At 43.5% G+C, this 19657-nt stretch overlaps 1 protein-coding gene across 1 annotated transcript; it reads left to right on the top strand.

The window, feature by feature from the left end:
• Positions 1-614: 614 nt before the first annotated feature.
• Positions 615-11254, top strand: LOC106575572 (sodium/potassium-transporting ATPase subunit alpha-1). The gene is made up of 21 exons (XM_014152156.2): positions 615-900; positions 1159-1284; positions 2339-2398; positions 3343-3546; positions 3685-3798; positions 3888-4022; positions 4614-4731; positions 4839-5107; positions 5204-5647; positions 5902-6094; positions 6828-7003; positions 7094-7230; positions 7386-7536; positions 7642-7810; positions 7911-8065; positions 8224-8347; positions 8500-8645; positions 9276-9406; positions 10329-10430; positions 10735-10826; positions 11036-11254. The coding sequence occupies exons 1-21, from the start codon at positions 889-891 to the stop codon at positions 11062-11064; spliced, it is 3087 nt and encodes a 1028-aa protein (XP_014007631.1). The 5' UTR covers positions 615-888; the 3' UTR covers positions 11065-11254.
• Positions 11255-19657: the final 8403 nt, after the last annotated feature.

The raw sequence follows: 19657 nt of genomic DNA, 5'->3' as shown, positions 1-19657 counted from the left end.
GCGGCACTCCACCCTGCCTCCCGAAGTACAACCTCTCCCTGAGTGTGTCAAGGTTACGCACTCTTCCCCACAGCCTCCATCTTAACCTGTGGATTTACATGTGACAGCAAAGGTCAAGGAATGAATGTGCTGTGACGTTGTCCAGTTGGAAGGCAGATAAGATGGCCTCTGGGTCAAAGTCAGTATTGTTTGTTATAATTGCAACAACCCAACACGCCACCGGACAAAGGCTCATGGCCTTGGTTTCTATACTGGCAACTTATGTTTCAAGTGTGAGAATGAATGTACAAACACAGTTATTTATGCTCGCTTCAACAGCTTTTCGTGATAATATTTAGCTTCAAAGGTGCAGGATTTCTTTCAAATCAACCAACACGTGAGAAAGTAAGTACAGCAGAAATAAAGAAAATGATCTTTATTCATTCGTTGTCCTCGTTCTTTTCCATTCCACTCCACGCTGTTATTACTGTCAACTTCTTTTCCATTGCACTACACACTGTTATTACCGTCAACTCCAGACGGATTCTTTCTTTCAGGGGCCTTAAGAGTCAAAATGACCATGCTGTATAGGTGAAGGTTGAATAAATAAATAAATTACATTTCACAGATCCCCCTCCTTCTCCCCAACCCCTCCCATCCTCAGCCCCCTCTCCACTCACCTGCCTCATTCCTCCTGTGTACCTCCCCTTGGGCAGGTAAACCAGTCGGGTATATAAATATATTCAAACCTGAGTTAGCTATCCAGGGAGCTCTGGGGTGACTCGAGACGTCGAGAGAGTGAGAGAGAGAAGTGTAAACGTGTAACAGGTGGAGATTCTCAGGATAAGGAGGAAGCATATTCTCTTTACAAACCACTGGGATTGAGAGTTCTAAGACAGCAGTGCAAGGATGGGGCTCGGAGTAAGTCTGGATTTCACTTTTGAGTATCAGGATTTGGATTTACTTATATTGTGTCCTTTCAACTTCAAACAATCTGTCACTTTTTTTGCAGTTCATATTAAAAGTTTATCCCTCGGTTCATGGCTGCTTCTTAGTTTTTTTAATAAAGTTCTATATTTGATAAAGTTCTGAATGCCCTCCTTATCTAAGCCCTCATTAGGAAAGAGGCACATCGATAGTTCCCACTTTCTCATCATTAACGTACCTTTTGATATACAGAAGGGGAAAGATGATTATAAGCTGGCGGCGACCTCAGAGGACGATGGAAATAAAAAGAGTAAAAAGGAGTTGAAGAAAGCAAAGGAGAAGAAGGACATGGACGATCTGAAAAAGGAAGTTGACCTGGTGAGGAAAACGGATTATTTATTAATTTACTAATTATATTAATCTAATTTAGTTGACATGAACAATGCACATTTATCCATACGCAATTTACACATCAACGCACTGGAGTTGGCTGCAAACATTTTAATCCGTAGTCCCAGAGATTATTTAAATAGTGTGATATGGCATCAAAACTGTCAGTATTTTCAGCAAGAAAAGACTAAGTTAAACAGTAAGCATATTAGTCTCTGTGGATCAGAAAAGGTACAACACACAACCTTTCAAATGTGCATCAAGCTCTGTAGTTTCTACACTCGAATTTGGGTACTCATTAGCATTTTGATTGACTTACTATTACTCTGCAGTGAGGCTTGGGAGCAGTTTCAAAACCCCAATAGACTGCGTTTAAACTCCAGAGGAACAGTAGCATATCTTTGGAACCTGCTTTTTTTTTACATGGAGCAGAATAAAAACGTGTGTGCACTGTGCAGTACTTTTTTAGGGCAGAAATGTGAACCAGACAATTCCATCCATCATAAAGAAACGCATGACTTATCTTTGGTTTATATTGAAATCAATGCAGCATAACCTCATTATACCTAGGATCATTTCAAATTGTTTGAGGAATGTGTTTCATAACTATGCATGTTCTGCATATACTTTCGCCATGGGGAAAAGTTGAGAGAACTCCCTAGTTCAACAAGCAACTGTTTCTTTCTTTCTCAATCTCTCTCTCTCTCTTTCTCTCTCTCTCTCCCCTCTCTCTCTCTCTCCCTCTCTCTCACTCTCTCTTCCTCTCTCTCCCCTCTCTCTCTCTCTCTCCCCCTCCCTCTCTCTCTCTCTCCCCTCTCTCTCTCTCTCTCTCTCTCTCTCTCTCTCCCCCTCTCTCTCTCTCTCTCTCTCTCTCTCTCTCTCTCTCTCTCTCTCTCTCTCTCTCTCTCTCTCTCTCTCTCTCTCTCTCTCCCTCTCTCTCTCTCTCTCTCTCTCTCTCTCTCTCTCTCTCTCTCTCTCCCTCTCTATCTCTCTCTCTCTCTCTCTCTCTCCCTCTCTCTCTCTCTCACTCTCTCTGATTTAGGATGACCACAAGTTGACCTTGGATGAACTTCATAGGAAATACGGCACAGACTTAGCCAGGGTGAGTGAGTGAATATGTGTGTGCATGTGTGCCTCCGCTTTTTTAAAACTGACAACCAGTTGTATCAGCTGCTCCTACGGATTGTTTCTGACTGTAATTTGAAGCGCATTGAGGTCGTGGAGGTTACGGCACGAGGTCATATCGTAGGTAGAACTTCATCTGCCTTCTAAGTCATGATGACATCACTATCTACCACTGAATCTTTGAACATGAAACATATCTATATCTTCCTAAAGTTTAGACAGAGTTTGGAGTGAAATATATATTTTCTGTATGTGTGACTCCCATTACATTATTTTCATTTTATTTTTTGAATCCTTTATTTAACCAGAGAGGTCACATTGAGATGTACATCTCTTTTACAAGTGAGCCCTGGCCGGAAAAGCGGCAACATTAAACATGACAGTGAGTGGAAGTTAAAACGGTGCATAAAACATATGGATGAGACTTTTTCCATTTGTGTGACAGCAAGTCAGATACACATTAACAATTTTTAACAAGCCACAGGGTAGGTCTAATGCAGGGGACACAATATCTGCAATATCTTCAGCTTTGTGTGGAGAACAATTAGGACAGGCCTAAACATTGTTTTGTGTGGAAAGGATAACAGTTAAACACTATTTTGGTGATGGCTCACAGATAATGATCTGTTGATATTTGCTCCAGGGATTAAGCAGAATTTCCACTACAGGGGCCACATTCACACGGGAACATTGAAAGCACTATGTAGTGATGAGGGGCGAGGCGAGGTATGGGGAGGGACGTCGTTTGACAGATTTTCTTGCTGACAAAAGGGGAGGGGAAAGTTTTGAGTTCCATAGGTAATCACTCTACTGCCTCTTACTCTGCCTCTTGCTCTTCCCTCTTCCTGCTTTCCTCCCTCCTCCTTTCTCTTCACTCTACCTTTTCCCTCTCTCCTTCTCTCTCATCCCTCCCCCATCCAGGGTCTATCCTCAGCTCGGGCTAAGGAGATCCTTCTTCGTGATGGCCCCAACACCCTGACCCCTCCTCCCACTACCCCTGAGTGGGTGAAGTTCTGCAGGCAGCTCTTTGGTGGGTTCTCTATGCTCCTATGGATTGGTGCTATGCTCTGCTTCCTGGCCTACGGAATCCAGGCCGCCTCCGAGGATGAGCCGGCTAATGATAATGTGAGAATTATAGAATTCTGAGATCATTTGAGACTTAACAAATACTACAATGCCTCTAGTGCCTGAAAGGGTTTTCTCACTTAACAGTAACGTAATAGTCTCATAGTCTTTCTCCCTCTTCGTTTCTGTCCCTCACAGTTGTACCTGGGTGTTGTGCTCTCTGTTGTCGTCATTGTCACTGGCTGTTTCTCCTACTACCAAGAGGCCAAGAGCTCAAAGATCATGGACTCCTTCAAGAACCTAGTCCCACAGGTTAGACTTCTGCCTTTTCAAACACCTCTGAGAAGAACTTGATTGTATTGTCATGTCTACGGATTGTAATCCTGTCACTTGCCTTGTAGCAAGCCCTGGTTGTCCGTGACGGTGAGAAGAAGAACATCAATGCTGAAGAAGTGGTGGTTGGAGATCTGGTGGAGGTGAAAGGAGGAGATAGGATCCCAGCTGATTTGCGTATCGTCTCTGCCAGCGGCTGCAAGGTGGGTACTTTACAATCCAAGATCATGGGTCACATATGTAGCCTAAGGCTTCCGCATACTTCGGTTTAGCTCGCATACTACCTTAAATGACCTTTGCTTGAAAAAGTGTCAATAGTACGGTTTGTCCATTTTGAGATGCCGTAGCCAGTATACACTTTCTCAAAATAGTCAGAATGAATCTAAGATAATTCAAGAAATATGTCATAAATGTTGATGTTTTTGCTAAGGAGATCTTAGTTGCTCAATCTAAATAAGATTTTTGGTGCAGTATTTCTCAAGTGAAAAAATGTGAATGAAAACAAATCGTCTATCGTTGAATGACAACAAACACTTCATTGATCACTACTGTTGACCAATGACCGGCGAAGGGGCATAGACTTTGGCTCCTGAACTTCGGCTGGCCTCGAGAATTTTTTTGTGCGTGCACCAACAGCCCCAAAAAAACTTGCCGGAGACCAAAACGAATAAAAACAGCACAAAATGTCACCATATTATATGACAAACTATTCTGAACTGTTTCGGATGGGAAGCATGCGGACACTTTTAGTGTCATTCAATGTTGTATTAATGCAATTCTCTTTTCCCACTCAGGTGGACAACTCCTCCCTCACTGGTGAATCTGAGCCCCAGACACGTACTCCAGATTTCTCCAATGACAACCCCCTGGAGACAAGGAACATTGCCTTCTTCTCTACCAACTGTGTTGAAGGTAAATAACTTCTGTAACTAGCCGTAGTGATTGAATAGTTAAAATAACTTGAAATGTATCACTTAGCCATTTTGTGATTCTTAACCATATTCTCCATGTTTTGTCAGGAACTGCCAGAGGTATTGTCATCAACACTGGTGACCACACTGTCATGGGTCGTATCGCCACCTTGGCCACGAGTCTGGAGGGTGGGAAGACGCCTATAGCCAAAGAGATTGAGCACTTTATCCACATCATCACCGGTGTGGCCGTCTTCCTGGGCGTGTCTTTCTTCGTCCTCTCCCTCATTCTGGGATATGGTTGGCTGGAAGCTGTCATCTTCCTCATTGGAATCATCGTTGCTAATGTGCCAGAGGGTCTCCTGGCTACTGTAACTGTGAGTACCGATGAAAAGTCATGTTTAACAAAAACTTCACTCCTAACAACAAAACTTGTTGATTACTTAACTGTCTAATATGGCTTTCTATCGTAGGTGTGTTTAACTCTGACTGCCAAGCGTATGGCCAAGAAGAACTGCCTGGTGAAGAATCTTGAAGCTGTTGAGACCCTTGGCTCCACCTCCACCATTTGCTCTGACAAGACCGGAACCCTGACTCAGAACAGAATGACCGTGGCTCACATGTGGTTCGACAACCAGATCCATGAGGCTGACACCACAGAGAACCAGAGTGGTACCTGCTTCGACAAAAGCTCTGCCACCTGGGCTTCCCTGGCTAGAGTCGCAGGCCTGTGCAACCGCGCCGTCTTCCTGGCAGAACAGAACAACGTACCTATCCTCAAGAGAGATGTGGCTGGTGATGCTTCAGAGTCTGCCCTGCTGAAGTGTATCGAGCTGTGCTGCGGGTCTGTCAAAGCTATGAGAGAAAAGTACAGCAAGATCGCTGAGATTCCCTTCAACTCCACCAACAAATATCAGGTAACCACATGCACTCTTTGTGGTATCTGTGGGTTAACAACGGGTTAAACTGAAGGTGGTGTGATAGACTCAAAATCAGGATGGATGGATGGCTTTTCTCAATCAGCTTGGAAATGCCACTTTGTATCGACATCCAATAAGTTGCCAGAACTTTAGTTTACCAGGCACTGTAGGCTACTTACTGGTCATTGCCTGCTAATTTAAACTCTCTTCATGGTGTCATCTGATCAAAAACCAACTCATTTCGCCCCTAGCTCTCCATTCATAAGAACATCGCGGCCGGAGAGTCCAAGCACCTGCTGGTGATGAAGGGAGCCCCTGAGAGGATTCTGGACCGCTGCTCCACCATTTTGATCCATGGCAAAGAACAGCCTCTGGATGACGAGTTGAAGGAAGCCTTCCAGAACGCCTACGAAGAGCTGGGAGGGCTGGGAGAGAGAGTGCTGGGTAAGAGGCCACACACCAATATGGGAAAATATGCATTCAAAGGTTTTGGACTGAATGAACAGTCTAGAACAGTGGTATTGAAACTTTTTCAGCGGGGACCCCATTTTTTCAACCAGAATTTCTTGCGACCCCGCCCCAAATTTAATGACATAACCTTAAAGAGGCAATTTGGAGTTGCTACATTTTTTTCCTCAATTTTTTGACTTATTGATAAGTACCTATTGATTCTTGAAGAATATAACTGAATAAATGCCTAATTAGTTCAACTGTCGTAAACCATCATAACCCAAAATATAAGCTTTTTTTTACTCCAATGTTTGTAAACAAAGTAAATGTAAAACAACACTAAATAGCCTCAAAACATGGTTAAACTATCATTTTGATATCATGGATGGTCAATCCTTGCATCCATTGCTCTGTCTATGAGGAGTATCATTTCTCCAGCCCCATCCCTCAGCTTTTTACCGAACCAGTTGTGGGGAGCCCGCTTTGTTATTATTTCAACTGCTGATTGCCGCTTTAAATTTTAACATCAACAAATAACCTTCAATCCATTACATTTTCAAAATTAAAAGAAACCAATAACAACATTATCTTTCTCAAAACCGTTTGTATATTGTCCCATCATAATCTGTACTCTTAATTTATTTCTTTGTAACCGCAATCCAGTTCGACCCAGACTGGTCCATGAAGAGTTTGTTGTGGCGTGTCTCTGACTCTGTGGCTTTTTCAGGTTTCTGCCATTTCCAGCTCCCTGATGACCAGTTTGCCGAATGCTTTAACTTTGACTGCGAAGAGGTAAACTTCCCAACCGAGAATCTGTGCTTCGTTGGCCTAATGTCCATGATTGACCCTCCCCGTGCTGCTGTGCCTGATGCTGTGGGAAAGTGCAGGAGTGCTGGAATCAAGGTATGGCAATATCATACTAAACACAAGACTCTTCAGTCAATCCACATCCACACTTTGACCAGACCACTCCCATTCCCTTCCTTCCCTTAGGTTATCATGGTCACTGGTGATCATCCCATCACTGCTAAGGCCATTGCCAAGGGTGTGGGCATTATTTCTGAAGGAAACGAGACTGTTGAGGACATTGCTGCTCGTCTGAAAATCCCAGTTTCTGAGGTCAATCCAAGGTATGTTGCAATTTGCTTGGGGTCATTTCAGTGTATGTCACCATACTGTCTACACTTAAAGAGGAGTGACAGAAGCATTGATTTAGCCTTTTTGGGGCATCATCAGAACAGACCAATACCAGCCCCTATATTTAGCTTATATTTGTACCCTCCAGAGATGCCAAGGCCTGTGTTGTCCACGGTGGAGAGCTGAAGGACCTGTCAGCCGAACAGTTGGATGACATTTTGTCCCATCACACTGAGATTGTGTTTGCCAGAACTTCTCCTCAGCAGAAGCTGATCATTGTGGAGGGTTGCCAGCGTCAGGTACTATTTTATTGAATTAATTCATGCTCATGAGTCAGTCAGAATGATTGCATCTTACTTTTGGAGTTTCTAACATCTGTAAACACCTCTCTTACTTATCCACAGGGTGCTATTGTAGCTGTGACAGGTGATGGTGTGAACGATTCTCCTGCTCTGAAGAAGGCTGACATCGGTGTTGCTATGGGTATCTCTGGATCTGACGTCTCCAAGCAGGCTGCAGACATGATCCTCCTGGATGACAACTTTGCCTCCATCGTGACTGGTGTTGAAGAGGGTAAGAGAAGCTCTGGCAATGACCATCAATCTGCTGGGTTTTTCCATCCTTCTCTCATCACCCTGACTATTCCTTCCCCCTATCCTCTATTTCCTCTCAGGTCGTCTGATCTTTGACAACTTGAAGAAGTCCATCGCCTACACCCTGACCAGTAATATTCCAGAAATCTCACCCTTCCTCCTCTTCATCATCGCCAACATTCCACTGCCCCTAGGAACAGTCACCATCCTCTGTATCGACCTGGGAACTGATATGGTGGGTCTTTCAGATGTGGATACTCCTCCTTTGTGAACAATCTGATCATGTGTTCTGGTGCGTTATGAAGAGGTTGTTTGGAAGGTCCTTGAACTAACATCAAAGTTACCAATAAAACATTTCTAATTTGGATGATCTTTCCCATCATTACCTTCCAGGTCCCAGCTATCTCCCTGGCCTATGAAGAAGCTGAGAACGACATCATGAAGCGACAGCCCAGAAACCCCAAAACTGACAAACTGGTGAACGAGAGGCTCATTAGCATAGCCTACGGTCAAATTGGTAAGGAGTTCATTGGGCCCTTCTTCTGTTTTGCCTGCCTTTACCGGGTCTTGTTGCGTTGTATGTTGGCCAGTCAGTTTCATAGCACATTAACAATCTGATCAATGTCACTTCACTGACAAAAATACACTCCTCATTTTTACTCTTCACAGGTATGATGCAGGCCACAGCCGGTTTCTTCACATACTTTGTGATCTTGGCTGAGAACGGGTTCTTGCCCATGGATTTGCTAGGTATGCGTGTGGACTGGGACAACAAGATAATGAACGACATGGAGGACAGCTACGGCCAGCAGTGGGTAAGTACACAAACACTGCTCTGCTTTTTGCTGTACTAACGGATTAGCATTGGCCTTGTTTTGATCTGATAAGTTCTCGATAAGAGCTTTTTCAATCTCTCTCCCAATTTTTTTGTTTAGTTTATTCCAGAATACATGGCAGCTAAACGCTGAATTGCGTATATATCTGGAAATTCAAGATAACAAAATAAATCAATAAATCAATAAATGTGATACAGTATCAAGAAAGTTGAGAAGTCATGGATGGGATCATGGATCAGGGTTGTTGCACAGCTTGCATTTCGGATAGTCAGCAGCGGAAATATTGATGGTCTTGAGGAAGACGGAGCATCTCAGTCACAGCCAGAGATTCAGACAGACAGGTCCGTAGCCTCAGCAGTGCACCTCACCGGCCCCAACAGTCCTCTCTGTTATTTTGGGCTTCGTAGATAGCTTGCTACTATTCCTCCAGAACTACCATTTGTGAATGCCACTGCTGCCACTGGCACACAGGTTCACCACACATTTGGTAACAGAGTAGTCAGTAATCTTCACTGCTGTAATGTACCAATGTAATAAACATTCTTATTTTTATCCATATGTCTCTCTACACACGCGCTCACTTTCTATGGTCTATGATCCATCCTTCAGACATATGAGCGCAGAAAGATTGTGGAGTTCACCTGCCACACAGCATTCTTCGCCAGTATTGTAGTTGTACAGTGGGCCGATTTGATCATCTGTAAGACCAGGAGGAACTCCATCCTTCAGCAGGGAATGAAGTGAGTACACACATCGATCTTTGTGGTCTTGGTCTAGGTTTGGGTCTTAAGAGGTTTTTTCTGAAGCTTGATCTTCACTGCTCTGGTCTTGACTTACACATCCCCAGAATCAGAATCACCTTTATTCACCAAGTACATTTACACATACTCACAATTGTACTTGGTGCAATATGGTGCTGCTAGCAACAGACAACATTAAAGGCCAGAATACAGACAGAGTAATTGACACAAAGTTTAAATACATTATATACAAAATTGATAAAATGTGCAAAGAACTGAAGAGTAAGAGAGGATATATACATTTACAGTATAAATATATTGTAGAGAATTCAGGGGTAGCCCCGACCGGGACTTGAACCCAGGTCCAGCAACTGTCAAGCCAACACCTTAATAATTACACCAAACCTCTCGATGAGGTTGCTAGGTGTTGGGATAAGGTCGCTACATTACCCCCTTCCTTTGGGAGAGTGTGTCCCCACGTTTCTCTATACCATGTCCCTGACATGTTCCAACCTCTCCAGTGACCTCATGGCCACCATCCCATTTCTGACACCAATGTAGCAAATTCAGGGGGTAGCCCCAAACGGAACTCGAAACCAGGTCCAATGACTGTCAAGTCAACACCTATACCATTACACCAAGAGGCCGGAACCTCTAGACAAGGTCGCTAAGTGTTGGATACTTGATGCAGTGTGCATCACAGATTGCATAGTGCCTTGGTCACTATTGGCCAGTTGGTGAGGGCCACAGCACAGGGAAAGAAACTGTTCAGGTGCTGGGTGGTTTTGGTCATGATGAAGCTGAACTGTTTGCCAGATGGGAGTTAATGTGCATACAGCCCTGCAACTGACTTCTAAATCAATATCCACCCTGTTGGAATCAAATCCATGATTTTTTATATATTTTTCTTCTCCCATCTCAGGAACCGTATTCTCATCTTCGGACTGTTTGAGGAAACTGCCTTGGCTGTCTTCCTGTCCTACTGTCCTGGAATGGATGTCGCCCTCAGAATGTACCCACTCAAGTGAGTAGACCCTTCTGATTCTCTTCTCTATATCAGCTTGGAATAAAACTCCCCCATTTTAAAAGATGAGTGGTAAAATGGATGGATATTACAATGGGTGGAGTAGACTACTGTGGCCTCAGGATCAGTTGGGGTTCACTAGTTAGCTGAAGTGTAACGGGGTTTACTGCCCAACCAAGAGAGAAAACGCCATTTGACATTTAGGGGCCCTGTAAGAGCATTACCTCGCTGTTTTATGCTCAACTTAATCTCCTTATTCTTTTCTTCTCTCTTTCCTTCTCTCTTTTCTTCTCTCTTTCCTCAGGCCTTGCTGGTGGTTTTGTGCCTTACCCTACTCTCTGCTCATCTTCCTCTATGATGAGGGTAGGAGATACATACTGCGACGAAACCCAGGAGGTAAGTGCTCAGGGACTATGGACGAAAACAAGCTGTTAAGATTGCGTCGACAATTTTACATCAAAGTGAATTATTTATTGTGTTATAACATGACAATGGCATGCAGGATTGGGAAGGATGAATTATTTAATTTGTCTCATGTAGATTTTCTGTGATGAGATGAAATGTAACTAATTGTGTTCTTCTCTCTGAATTTTCTCTCCTTTAAGGTTGGGTGGAACAGGAGACCTACTACTGACAAAAAGAGGCTATCCCCAGGATCACTCAATGTCACTCTGCTGCTACATCTCAACCAACAACATTACACTACATTTCAATCTGCTACATTACCATTACATCCAATGAACACTGTGATGGTGCACTCAGCTGCATTGAGGAGTTCTTGATTGTGATAATGCAAATTGAAATAAACATCACTTCAACACTAATGCTTAAGACTGTATTCATTTTTTTTGTCTGAATTATTTTGATTTATTGGTTTGGATTTAATATAAGACATGTAGGCTTAAATTGTGTTGCATCTATGGGAGAAATAACCTAGTATAGTTGCGTCTTATTTGTTTAAAGTAAATATCCAGTGTTTGCATAGTTCTATGAAATATGACATATAATGAATTACAATATGAGTGAAATAGTTTTTACTTCCAAAAAATGATATTGAAGTATGTTAAAAAACAGCTTTTCTGCGTTTGAATGGTGTGGGCGTACTCCAACAACAGAATGGTGTGGTCGTATATCGGTCATTTAAAATATTCAACAGCTGATTGGCCAGCTCTGCCAATATGTCAACGTGATGTCATGGTATATGAGGAAATAGCTAACATTTTTTAAACAGTCTTTTTGAGGTGGGGCTTTTTTTCTCTAATTTATGCTTTGGCCAGAAATATGAGTGAGTATACAATGAGTCAACAACATTATTTGGGTGTGAGTTAATAGAATATTAACTTTTAAAAGTGAGATTTTAACTTTATAGTTACTTTTAAGGTCAAATGTTTTTATCTCAATATCAAATCATTTCTGGTTAACAATTAAGTACCTTACTGTGATTGTTTTCAATTAAAATGGTCAAAAAGAAACAAAAATATCTTCTTAAAAATTAAAATTGCACGGCCGAGAGCTACCCAGTGACACAAGCCTACCAGACGAGCTAAACTACTTCTGTGCTCGCTTCAAGGCAAATAACACTGAAACATACACGAGAGCACCAGCTGTTCCGGAAGACTGTGTGAGCCGATGTGATTAAGACATTTAAACTGGTCAACATTCACAAGGCTGCAAGGCCAGATGGATTACCAGGACGTGTACTGCGAGCATGCGCTGACCAACTGGCAAGTGTCTTCATTGACATTTTCAACCTCTCCCTGTCCGAGTCTTTAATACCAACATGTTTTAAGCAGACCACCATAGTGCCTATGCCCAAGAACACTAAGGTAACCTGCCTAAACAACTACCCGTAGACCCGTAGCACTCTGTAGCATGAAGTGCTTTGAAAGGCTGGTCATGGCTCACATCAACACCATCATCCCAGAAACCCTAGACCCACTCCAATTTGCATACCGCTCCAACAGATCCACAGATGACGCAATCTCTATTGCACTCCACACTGCCCTTTCCCACCTGGACAAAAGGAACACCTATGTGAGAATGCTATTCATTGACTAGAGCTCATTCAACACCGCAGTGCCCTCAAAACTCATCAATAAGCTAAGGACCCTGGGACTAAACACCTCCCTCTGCAACTGGATCCTGGACTTCCTGACGGGCCGCCCCCAGGTGGTAAGGGTAGGTAACAACACAGCCGCCACACTGATCCTCAACACAGGGGCCCCTCAGGGGTGCGTGCTCAGTCCCCTCCTGTACTCCCTGTTCACTCATGACTGCACGGCCAGGCACAACTCCAACACCATCATTACATTTGCCGATGACACAACAGTGGTAGGCCTGATCACCGACAACGACGAGACAGCCTATAGGGAGGAGGTCAGAGACCTGGCCGTGTAGTTCCAGGACAACAACCTCTCCCTCAACGTGATCAAGACAAATTAAATGATTGTGGACTACAGGAAAAAGAGGACCGAGCACGCCCCCATTCTCATCGACGGGGCTGCAGTGGAGCAGGTTGAGAGCTTCAGTTCCTTGGTGTTCACATCACCAACAAACTAACATGCTCCAAGCACACCAAGACAGTCGTGAAGAGGGCACGACAAAACCTATTCCCCCTCAGGAGACTGAAAACATTTGGCATGGGTCCTCAGATCCTCAAAAGGTTCTACAGCTGCACCATCGAGAGCATCCTGACTGGATGCATCACTGCCTGGTATGGCAACTGCTCGGCCTGCAACCGCAAGGCACTACAGAGGGTAGTGCAAACGGCCCAGTACATCACTGGGGCCAAGCTTCCTGCCATCCAGCACCTCTATACCAGGCGGTGTCAGAGGAAGGCCCTAAAATTGTCAAAGACTCCAGCCACCCTAGTAATAGACTGTTCTCTCTGCTACCGCACGGCAAGCGGTACCGGAGCACCAAGTCTAGGTCCAAGAGGCTTCTAAACAGCTTCTACCCCCAAGCCATAAGACTCCTGAACATCTAGACAAATGGCTACCCAGACTATTTGCAGTGCTCCCCCCTCTCCCCCTCTTTACACCACTGCTACTCTCTGTTGTCATCTATGCATAGTCACTTTAATAACTCTACCTACATGTACATACTACCTCAAATAACCGGTGCCCCCGCACATTGACTCTGTATCGGTACCCCCCCTCTATATAGTCTCGCTATTGTTATTTTACTGCTACTCTTTAATTACGTGTTACTTTTATCTCTTATTCTTATCTGTATTTTTTTTAACTGCATTGTTGGTTAGGGGCCGTAAGTAAGCATTTCACTGTAAGGTCTACTACACCTGTTGTATTCGGCGCATGTGACTAATAACATTTGATTTGATTTGATTCTTAGCAAAGACAAATTTCTCAACCAAGAATTTTGCTAGGACTGTCTGTGAGTGATCTGAGTGGTGAGGGGAAAACTGAAAACTAGCTGTTATTGGCCGAGAGGTTTGCAACCCTCTTGTTATTGGTCTATTAACTGTCACCAGGCAGGCCAAAACTCCATACCACCAAAACAGGCTGAAATTTCAGGCAGTCTTTTCAAACAGCTCTTAGACTTAAATGGCATTATCATAATTTTCATAAATTCACAGTATTATTCCAACCTCATAGTGTGTACAAATATATAAAACAAAGGAATATCTAGTTTTTGACTGCACTGGACGTTTAAGCACTTGAGAATTTAGGATTGCACATGTTATTCTCTGTTGAAATTCTGAACACTGTTATCGTTACTGAGCTGTCGGATTCCAAAATAGAACACCTAGAATAGCATTCTAAAACTCCCTCCCTATGGTTATAGATAGAAAACACAAGGCTTGTGACACAGATTCAGATGGATCAGTTGTTTTGTTTTGATGCTGACAACAGCAAGGTTGAGTGAGGGTATGTGAGGTAGATCTAGGTTTATGACTATATATGATTACTAGGCCAGACAAACAATGAGAGAATGGAAATATGAAAACACTTGAAACAAACATGTGAAATCCATTGAAATCAAGCCAAATATGGCTTCAAAACAATGAGTCATACGGAACACATGCACACAATGGTGAAAAGGTATTGGTATGCCAAAGCTATTAGTCAAGGGTTCCATCTGGCTGTATTTGATTACCCTCTCTCCTCTGCTTGAGCCCCTATCCTCAATTATCTTAAGGGCCTGTCTGACTGAATGGTATTCACTAAAAACTCCAAACTGGATACAGGCTTTATTATCCAGTTATGAATGAGACATGAGTTCATGGAAAGTTTAGTGCTTTCTTAAAGGGAAATTCCGCCCCTTTTCAACATCATATTCATTATCTCCAGCACCATACCAGAGTCTACATACTGTATGTGAAAACGGCACGTTTATATGATCTGCGGTTAAAAAGATAAGAAGAAAGGTCCTAGAAAATGCTCTGTGACATCACAGTGTAGGATTAAAAGTAGTGGTTGGAACAAAAATTATTTTCCAATCGTTTGGTTCTGAAAAAAAAAAAAATCTGTTCTGTTCCACTGTTCCGACCAACAAAATAAAGTTTTGAACCGGTTCAAACCCCAAAAAAGTAACGGTTTACAATTGATTTTTTTTTACATTTAGCTCAACATTAAATTACTTCACCAATCAGTGCGGATAGAGCAGCTTGCTATGGTGGGGGCAAGCTATAGTTATGTCACGAGTGCTGTCGTCTAATTCCCTGTCATAAATTAGCCAAGGTGCAGCGTGCCGGTAGTTCCACATATTTTATTTGTGAACTTGAACAAAACAATAAACAGTTGAAACTGAAACAAACGTGACGTTCTGGGGCTGCTCACACACAGCTGCACAAAAACAAGATCCCACAAAAACACAGGGAAAAACAGGCTGCCTAAGTATGGCTTCCAATCAGAGACAACGATAGACAGCTGCCTCTGATTGGAAACCATACCCGGCCAAAACATAGAAAACAAAACATAGAATGCCCACCCACCTATCACACCCTGACCTAACTAAACAGAGAAAACACAGCTCTCCTAGGTCAGAGCGTGACAAGTTATTTACATGCATTGGACAGACAAGTGTAGGGCACGAGATGTGACTGAAATTTTGCAGGTTGGGAGAGAGCGAGAGACGGTGGAGGAGGAGGCTTAGCTTGAAGCGTTTATACCTACGGAGGAGCAGATTCTATGAAGGAACGTTGAATGTCTTTGAACTTCTGAGGGTTAGCTTAACGTTGGACCAGAGCTAGCTAGCTAGCCAACAAGCTTGTGTGTGCAGAGTGGAACCAGAATTAAAATAAAAACATGTGAAAGCTAATAACTATACTATCCTTAACTAGCATTGAAAAAGTTAATCCATTCTTCTCTAATTAAAAATCTCTCTTCCTAATTTCTGAATCACGCTTGTAATGTCAGTAGGCTACAATGGCCTATGCTTCGGAGGGGGAGGGGAAGGTATCCTACACACACACACACACACACACACACACACACACACACACACACACACACACACACACACACACACACACACACTGGCAAAGATTTTCAGCTGGCAGGCAGACACTGGAATAAGTTTCTGAGTGACAGAGTGAGGGCTTTGCAGAGGCGCTTTGTTACATTTTTTTGTAGGACTCAAAATGCCTGGAACTTAAAATAACACTATTAACTGGTTTCCATACTTTTAAAATAATGGTTCTGTTCCAAAACAGTATATATGTTCCTCAAATGATTTATTTGTTTTACGGTTTTCTGTTCTGTGCCCTGAACCGTTTCCAACCAACGATTAAAAGTTTAACCTGCAACAAGTTTCTAGACAGAGGGAGGATATGTTCTTGCTCCCCACATCACTGTAAATCTCATAGTGTTTGAAAACCAACTATTCATGATGTATTCGGGTAGAACTTTTATACCAACGGATACCAAATGAAATGGCCCATGGCAGACCACCCAGATGCAGTAGTCTGGGTATAGATCCGGTAAAGAGCACTAGCGGTTCTGGGGGTGGGGGGGGCAGGGGGGCCAGTGCCCCTGTGACAACAATTTTGGACCCCCTTGTGGTCCCCCTAAATGTGGATTATGAAATCATTTTTGCATAACTAATTTTTGCTATCGTTCTTTTTTTACATCTGTTATTAGACAGTGGCAACAATGATGATTATGAACATGGTCTTTTGCCTGCTAATGCCTGCAATGCAGTGAAGAAAACGATATGACAACAATAACGTCTAATGTAACTGGCCCCTCTAACAGTACAACTGGCCCCAGCTTGGCCCCCCCAGTTGAAATGGTCTATTACCGCCACTGGTAAAGAGGACAATGGAACGCAGACCGTGGGGGATTGGCACACATTCAACAAATCTACATTTACGTTACATTTTAGTCATTTAGCAGACACTCTTTTTTTCTAGACATTTTGGGGATTCGAACCAAACAGGCCCACAATGTGGTTACTGGTTGAGTTTGGATATATTTGGCTGTTTTCGCTGCATAACATTTAGAAGTAGTAAATTTTCAGGTTTAGAAGAAGTGACTGCTAAGTCCTAACTCCGTTCATATAATCTGGTAGCATAGCTACATAGAGAAAGCAGTGGAGGTTACCAAAGTCGTTTTTAACTGTAATGCAGTGGATTGGTGACAATGAAATGAACATGTATTGGGGTTGACATCTATACAGCATTATACTCAGATTTTTACCTCAACATAGTGTGAAATACACATATAAACAATAGCCCAAATGTAGGCCAAATTTTCCAGGTTGCAATGAGGAGATTCAGGATCTTTCCCTCACGGCATCTTTCCCCCACGCGTTTCCATGACTTTCCATTGTTTTGGTCGAGTTCCATTGACCTCTCTACCACATCTATTGCGCACACAGCGAGCTGCCTAATCACCCTTTCCTGTCCCAGCTGTAACCACCAAGTGTCTGGTGATGCCCAACTCACCGCAGCACAAATATCCCCCACAGCCAACCCTTTAAATAATGCCTAAGATGCTGCCAGACCCATAGCGGAGTGGACGTGTACACCGCTATGTAACCCTTGCCCCTTGCTGCCATATGCCTCCACAATCTAGTGGGAGAGACGCTGCTAAGAGAGTGCCCTGCCTTGAGCTGGATTAGCAAAACATACAAAAGCTGGTCACATAACCGGATATCCCAGATCCGCTCAATGTACTTGCATAAAGATCGTACTGGACACAGGGCATGTAACTGCAGTTGCTTCTCAGAACAAATGGAGGAAGCAAAAAGGGAAATAGCTCAAAGCTAGAGACCTGTAGGGCATAGTCATGACCTTTGGGGCGAAGGCGCCATTAGGATGCAACGTCACTTTAGAGTCACCAGGAGCCACAAGCAAGGAGGATTTGTAGGAGAGGATCTTCAGATCCACAGACTCCAGTGATTCAAAAGGGGGCCTCAAACATAGCATCCACAACCAAAGCTAAATCCCAAGTGAGCGAAATAGGTTTAGAAACCCGTCTGAGATGGCACACACCTTTTAGGAACCGCACCGCAAGGGCTAGTGGCGCCATCAATTCCCACTTGACACGCTGAAATAGCCGCCATGAACACTTTCAAAGTGGAGAATGAACAACCCTGCTCATTAAAATGTCCCCATGTGCACTCTGAAAACAAACAATTCCTTTATTTTGGTACCGAAGCCCCAACACCTGCCACTTAAATGCATACACAGATGACAATGCACATTTTCTCATGATACGCAAAGATTTCCCATATCTGGGAGACCAGTCAGGTGTGTAGCCTCCACTCCTGAGAGAGAGGGCCCCACCTGGATAGAAGATCTGCACCTGAGTTGAGGTAACTGGGGACATGCGTCGCCCAAAGCGAGAGCATGTGCGCAAACTGCTCCCCAGCAATAGGGAGCGAGACACAAAATTAAGAGGAAGAGACATCGAGTTTCTCCCCATCGCTTCATGTATGCCACCACTGACATACAGACATAATGTTTGCTTCGACCAAAGACCCAATCCATTTCCGCATCCTGCAACTGAGACTCAGTCGAGGTACGGGCACCTGGGAGAGGAAGTCACCATTGGAAAGACCAAGCTCTTTCAAGAATGCTATACAACTGTCAAGAGAACCTGCACCGTGGACTAGGGGAACAGTGCCAGCCGCGGGAAAGCAACTGTAACTGACACCGTCCGAGCATGCACCGAGCCGAGACATACAAGACAACAAACATTACTATCTTTTTATTCATTCGGGCATTGTCGCAAACCCAGCTTGTTAGCCATCTTCATCTCATTGCTACAGGAAACTAGGAGAACAAATACAAACTCCAGCACACAATGTCCCGGGTATGAGCACACTGTACTACAAAGGGACAGTTTAGTTGGCACAAAGTCAGATAGTCTTGTGTTCCAAAAATGTTAGTTTTTAAGTAGCGTGAATTGTTCCTGCTCACATCGAGGTGAAGTGCGGAAGAATTGTAGGAATGAATCCGAGCCTCGGGCTTATCACCTGTGGAAGCCAAGGCTTCCAGCGAGGCGCGGATTTCATTGGCCTTGTTAGCCATGATTTTAGTTCTTCAATCAAAGTAGCAAGAGTGCGACTCCCCATAGTTGTTTTACCAAAGGTACCGACTGAAAAGAAACATATTATCACCTGCTGTTTGATGCATACAGTGAAAAGGGAGCAACTTCAACCAAAAACAATGGCGGTGTTATATGAAAGAGAGCCTGTATTTTTTGGTCTGGATTTGCGTATGGGTCAAATGCAAAGCTGACCTTAGATCAGTCTTTAGGCCTACTAGGGACAGCTTCATCCAACTCTGAGACCAACTTGTTGACTGGTATTTCTTCCCCACTAGGGGGCATTATGCAGATAAAGAGAGAAGCGCTTCCTCTCGCTCGCTCTGTGGGGACAGGAACGTAATAGTTTCCATGGTAACTCATTTATTGGATCAGATTCACAGCTTGTATATACAATTTGAGATATTTTTAGTTCCGTCTTTGAACATGCACACACACACACACACACACACATACACACACACACACACACACACACACACACACACACACACACACACACACTGTGCCTGAGTGTGCCGTTGTCTGTCCATCTGTCCATCAAGTCTCTCCAAGTAAAATTCATGCAAACGCTTTCAAGCAGCTTCTTGGGTACAACAAGTCCTAGATGATATTGTACATCGGCATGAATCATGAAGCAAAGTCTTGTGTATAAAAATATTCAATTCAATATAATTAGCATTTCAAATAGTTTTCTTTGACTTTAGTTGACCT

Source organism: Salmo salar, chromosome ssa17 (assembly GCF_905237065.1).
Source record: "Salmo salar chromosome ssa17, Ssal_v3.1, whole genome shotgun sequence".
In the NCBI taxonomy this organism is placed as follows: domain Eukaryota; kingdom Metazoa; phylum Chordata; class Actinopteri; order Salmoniformes; family Salmonidae; genus Salmo; species Salmo salar.
This window is presented reverse-complemented; position numbering and strand designations above follow the sequence as displayed.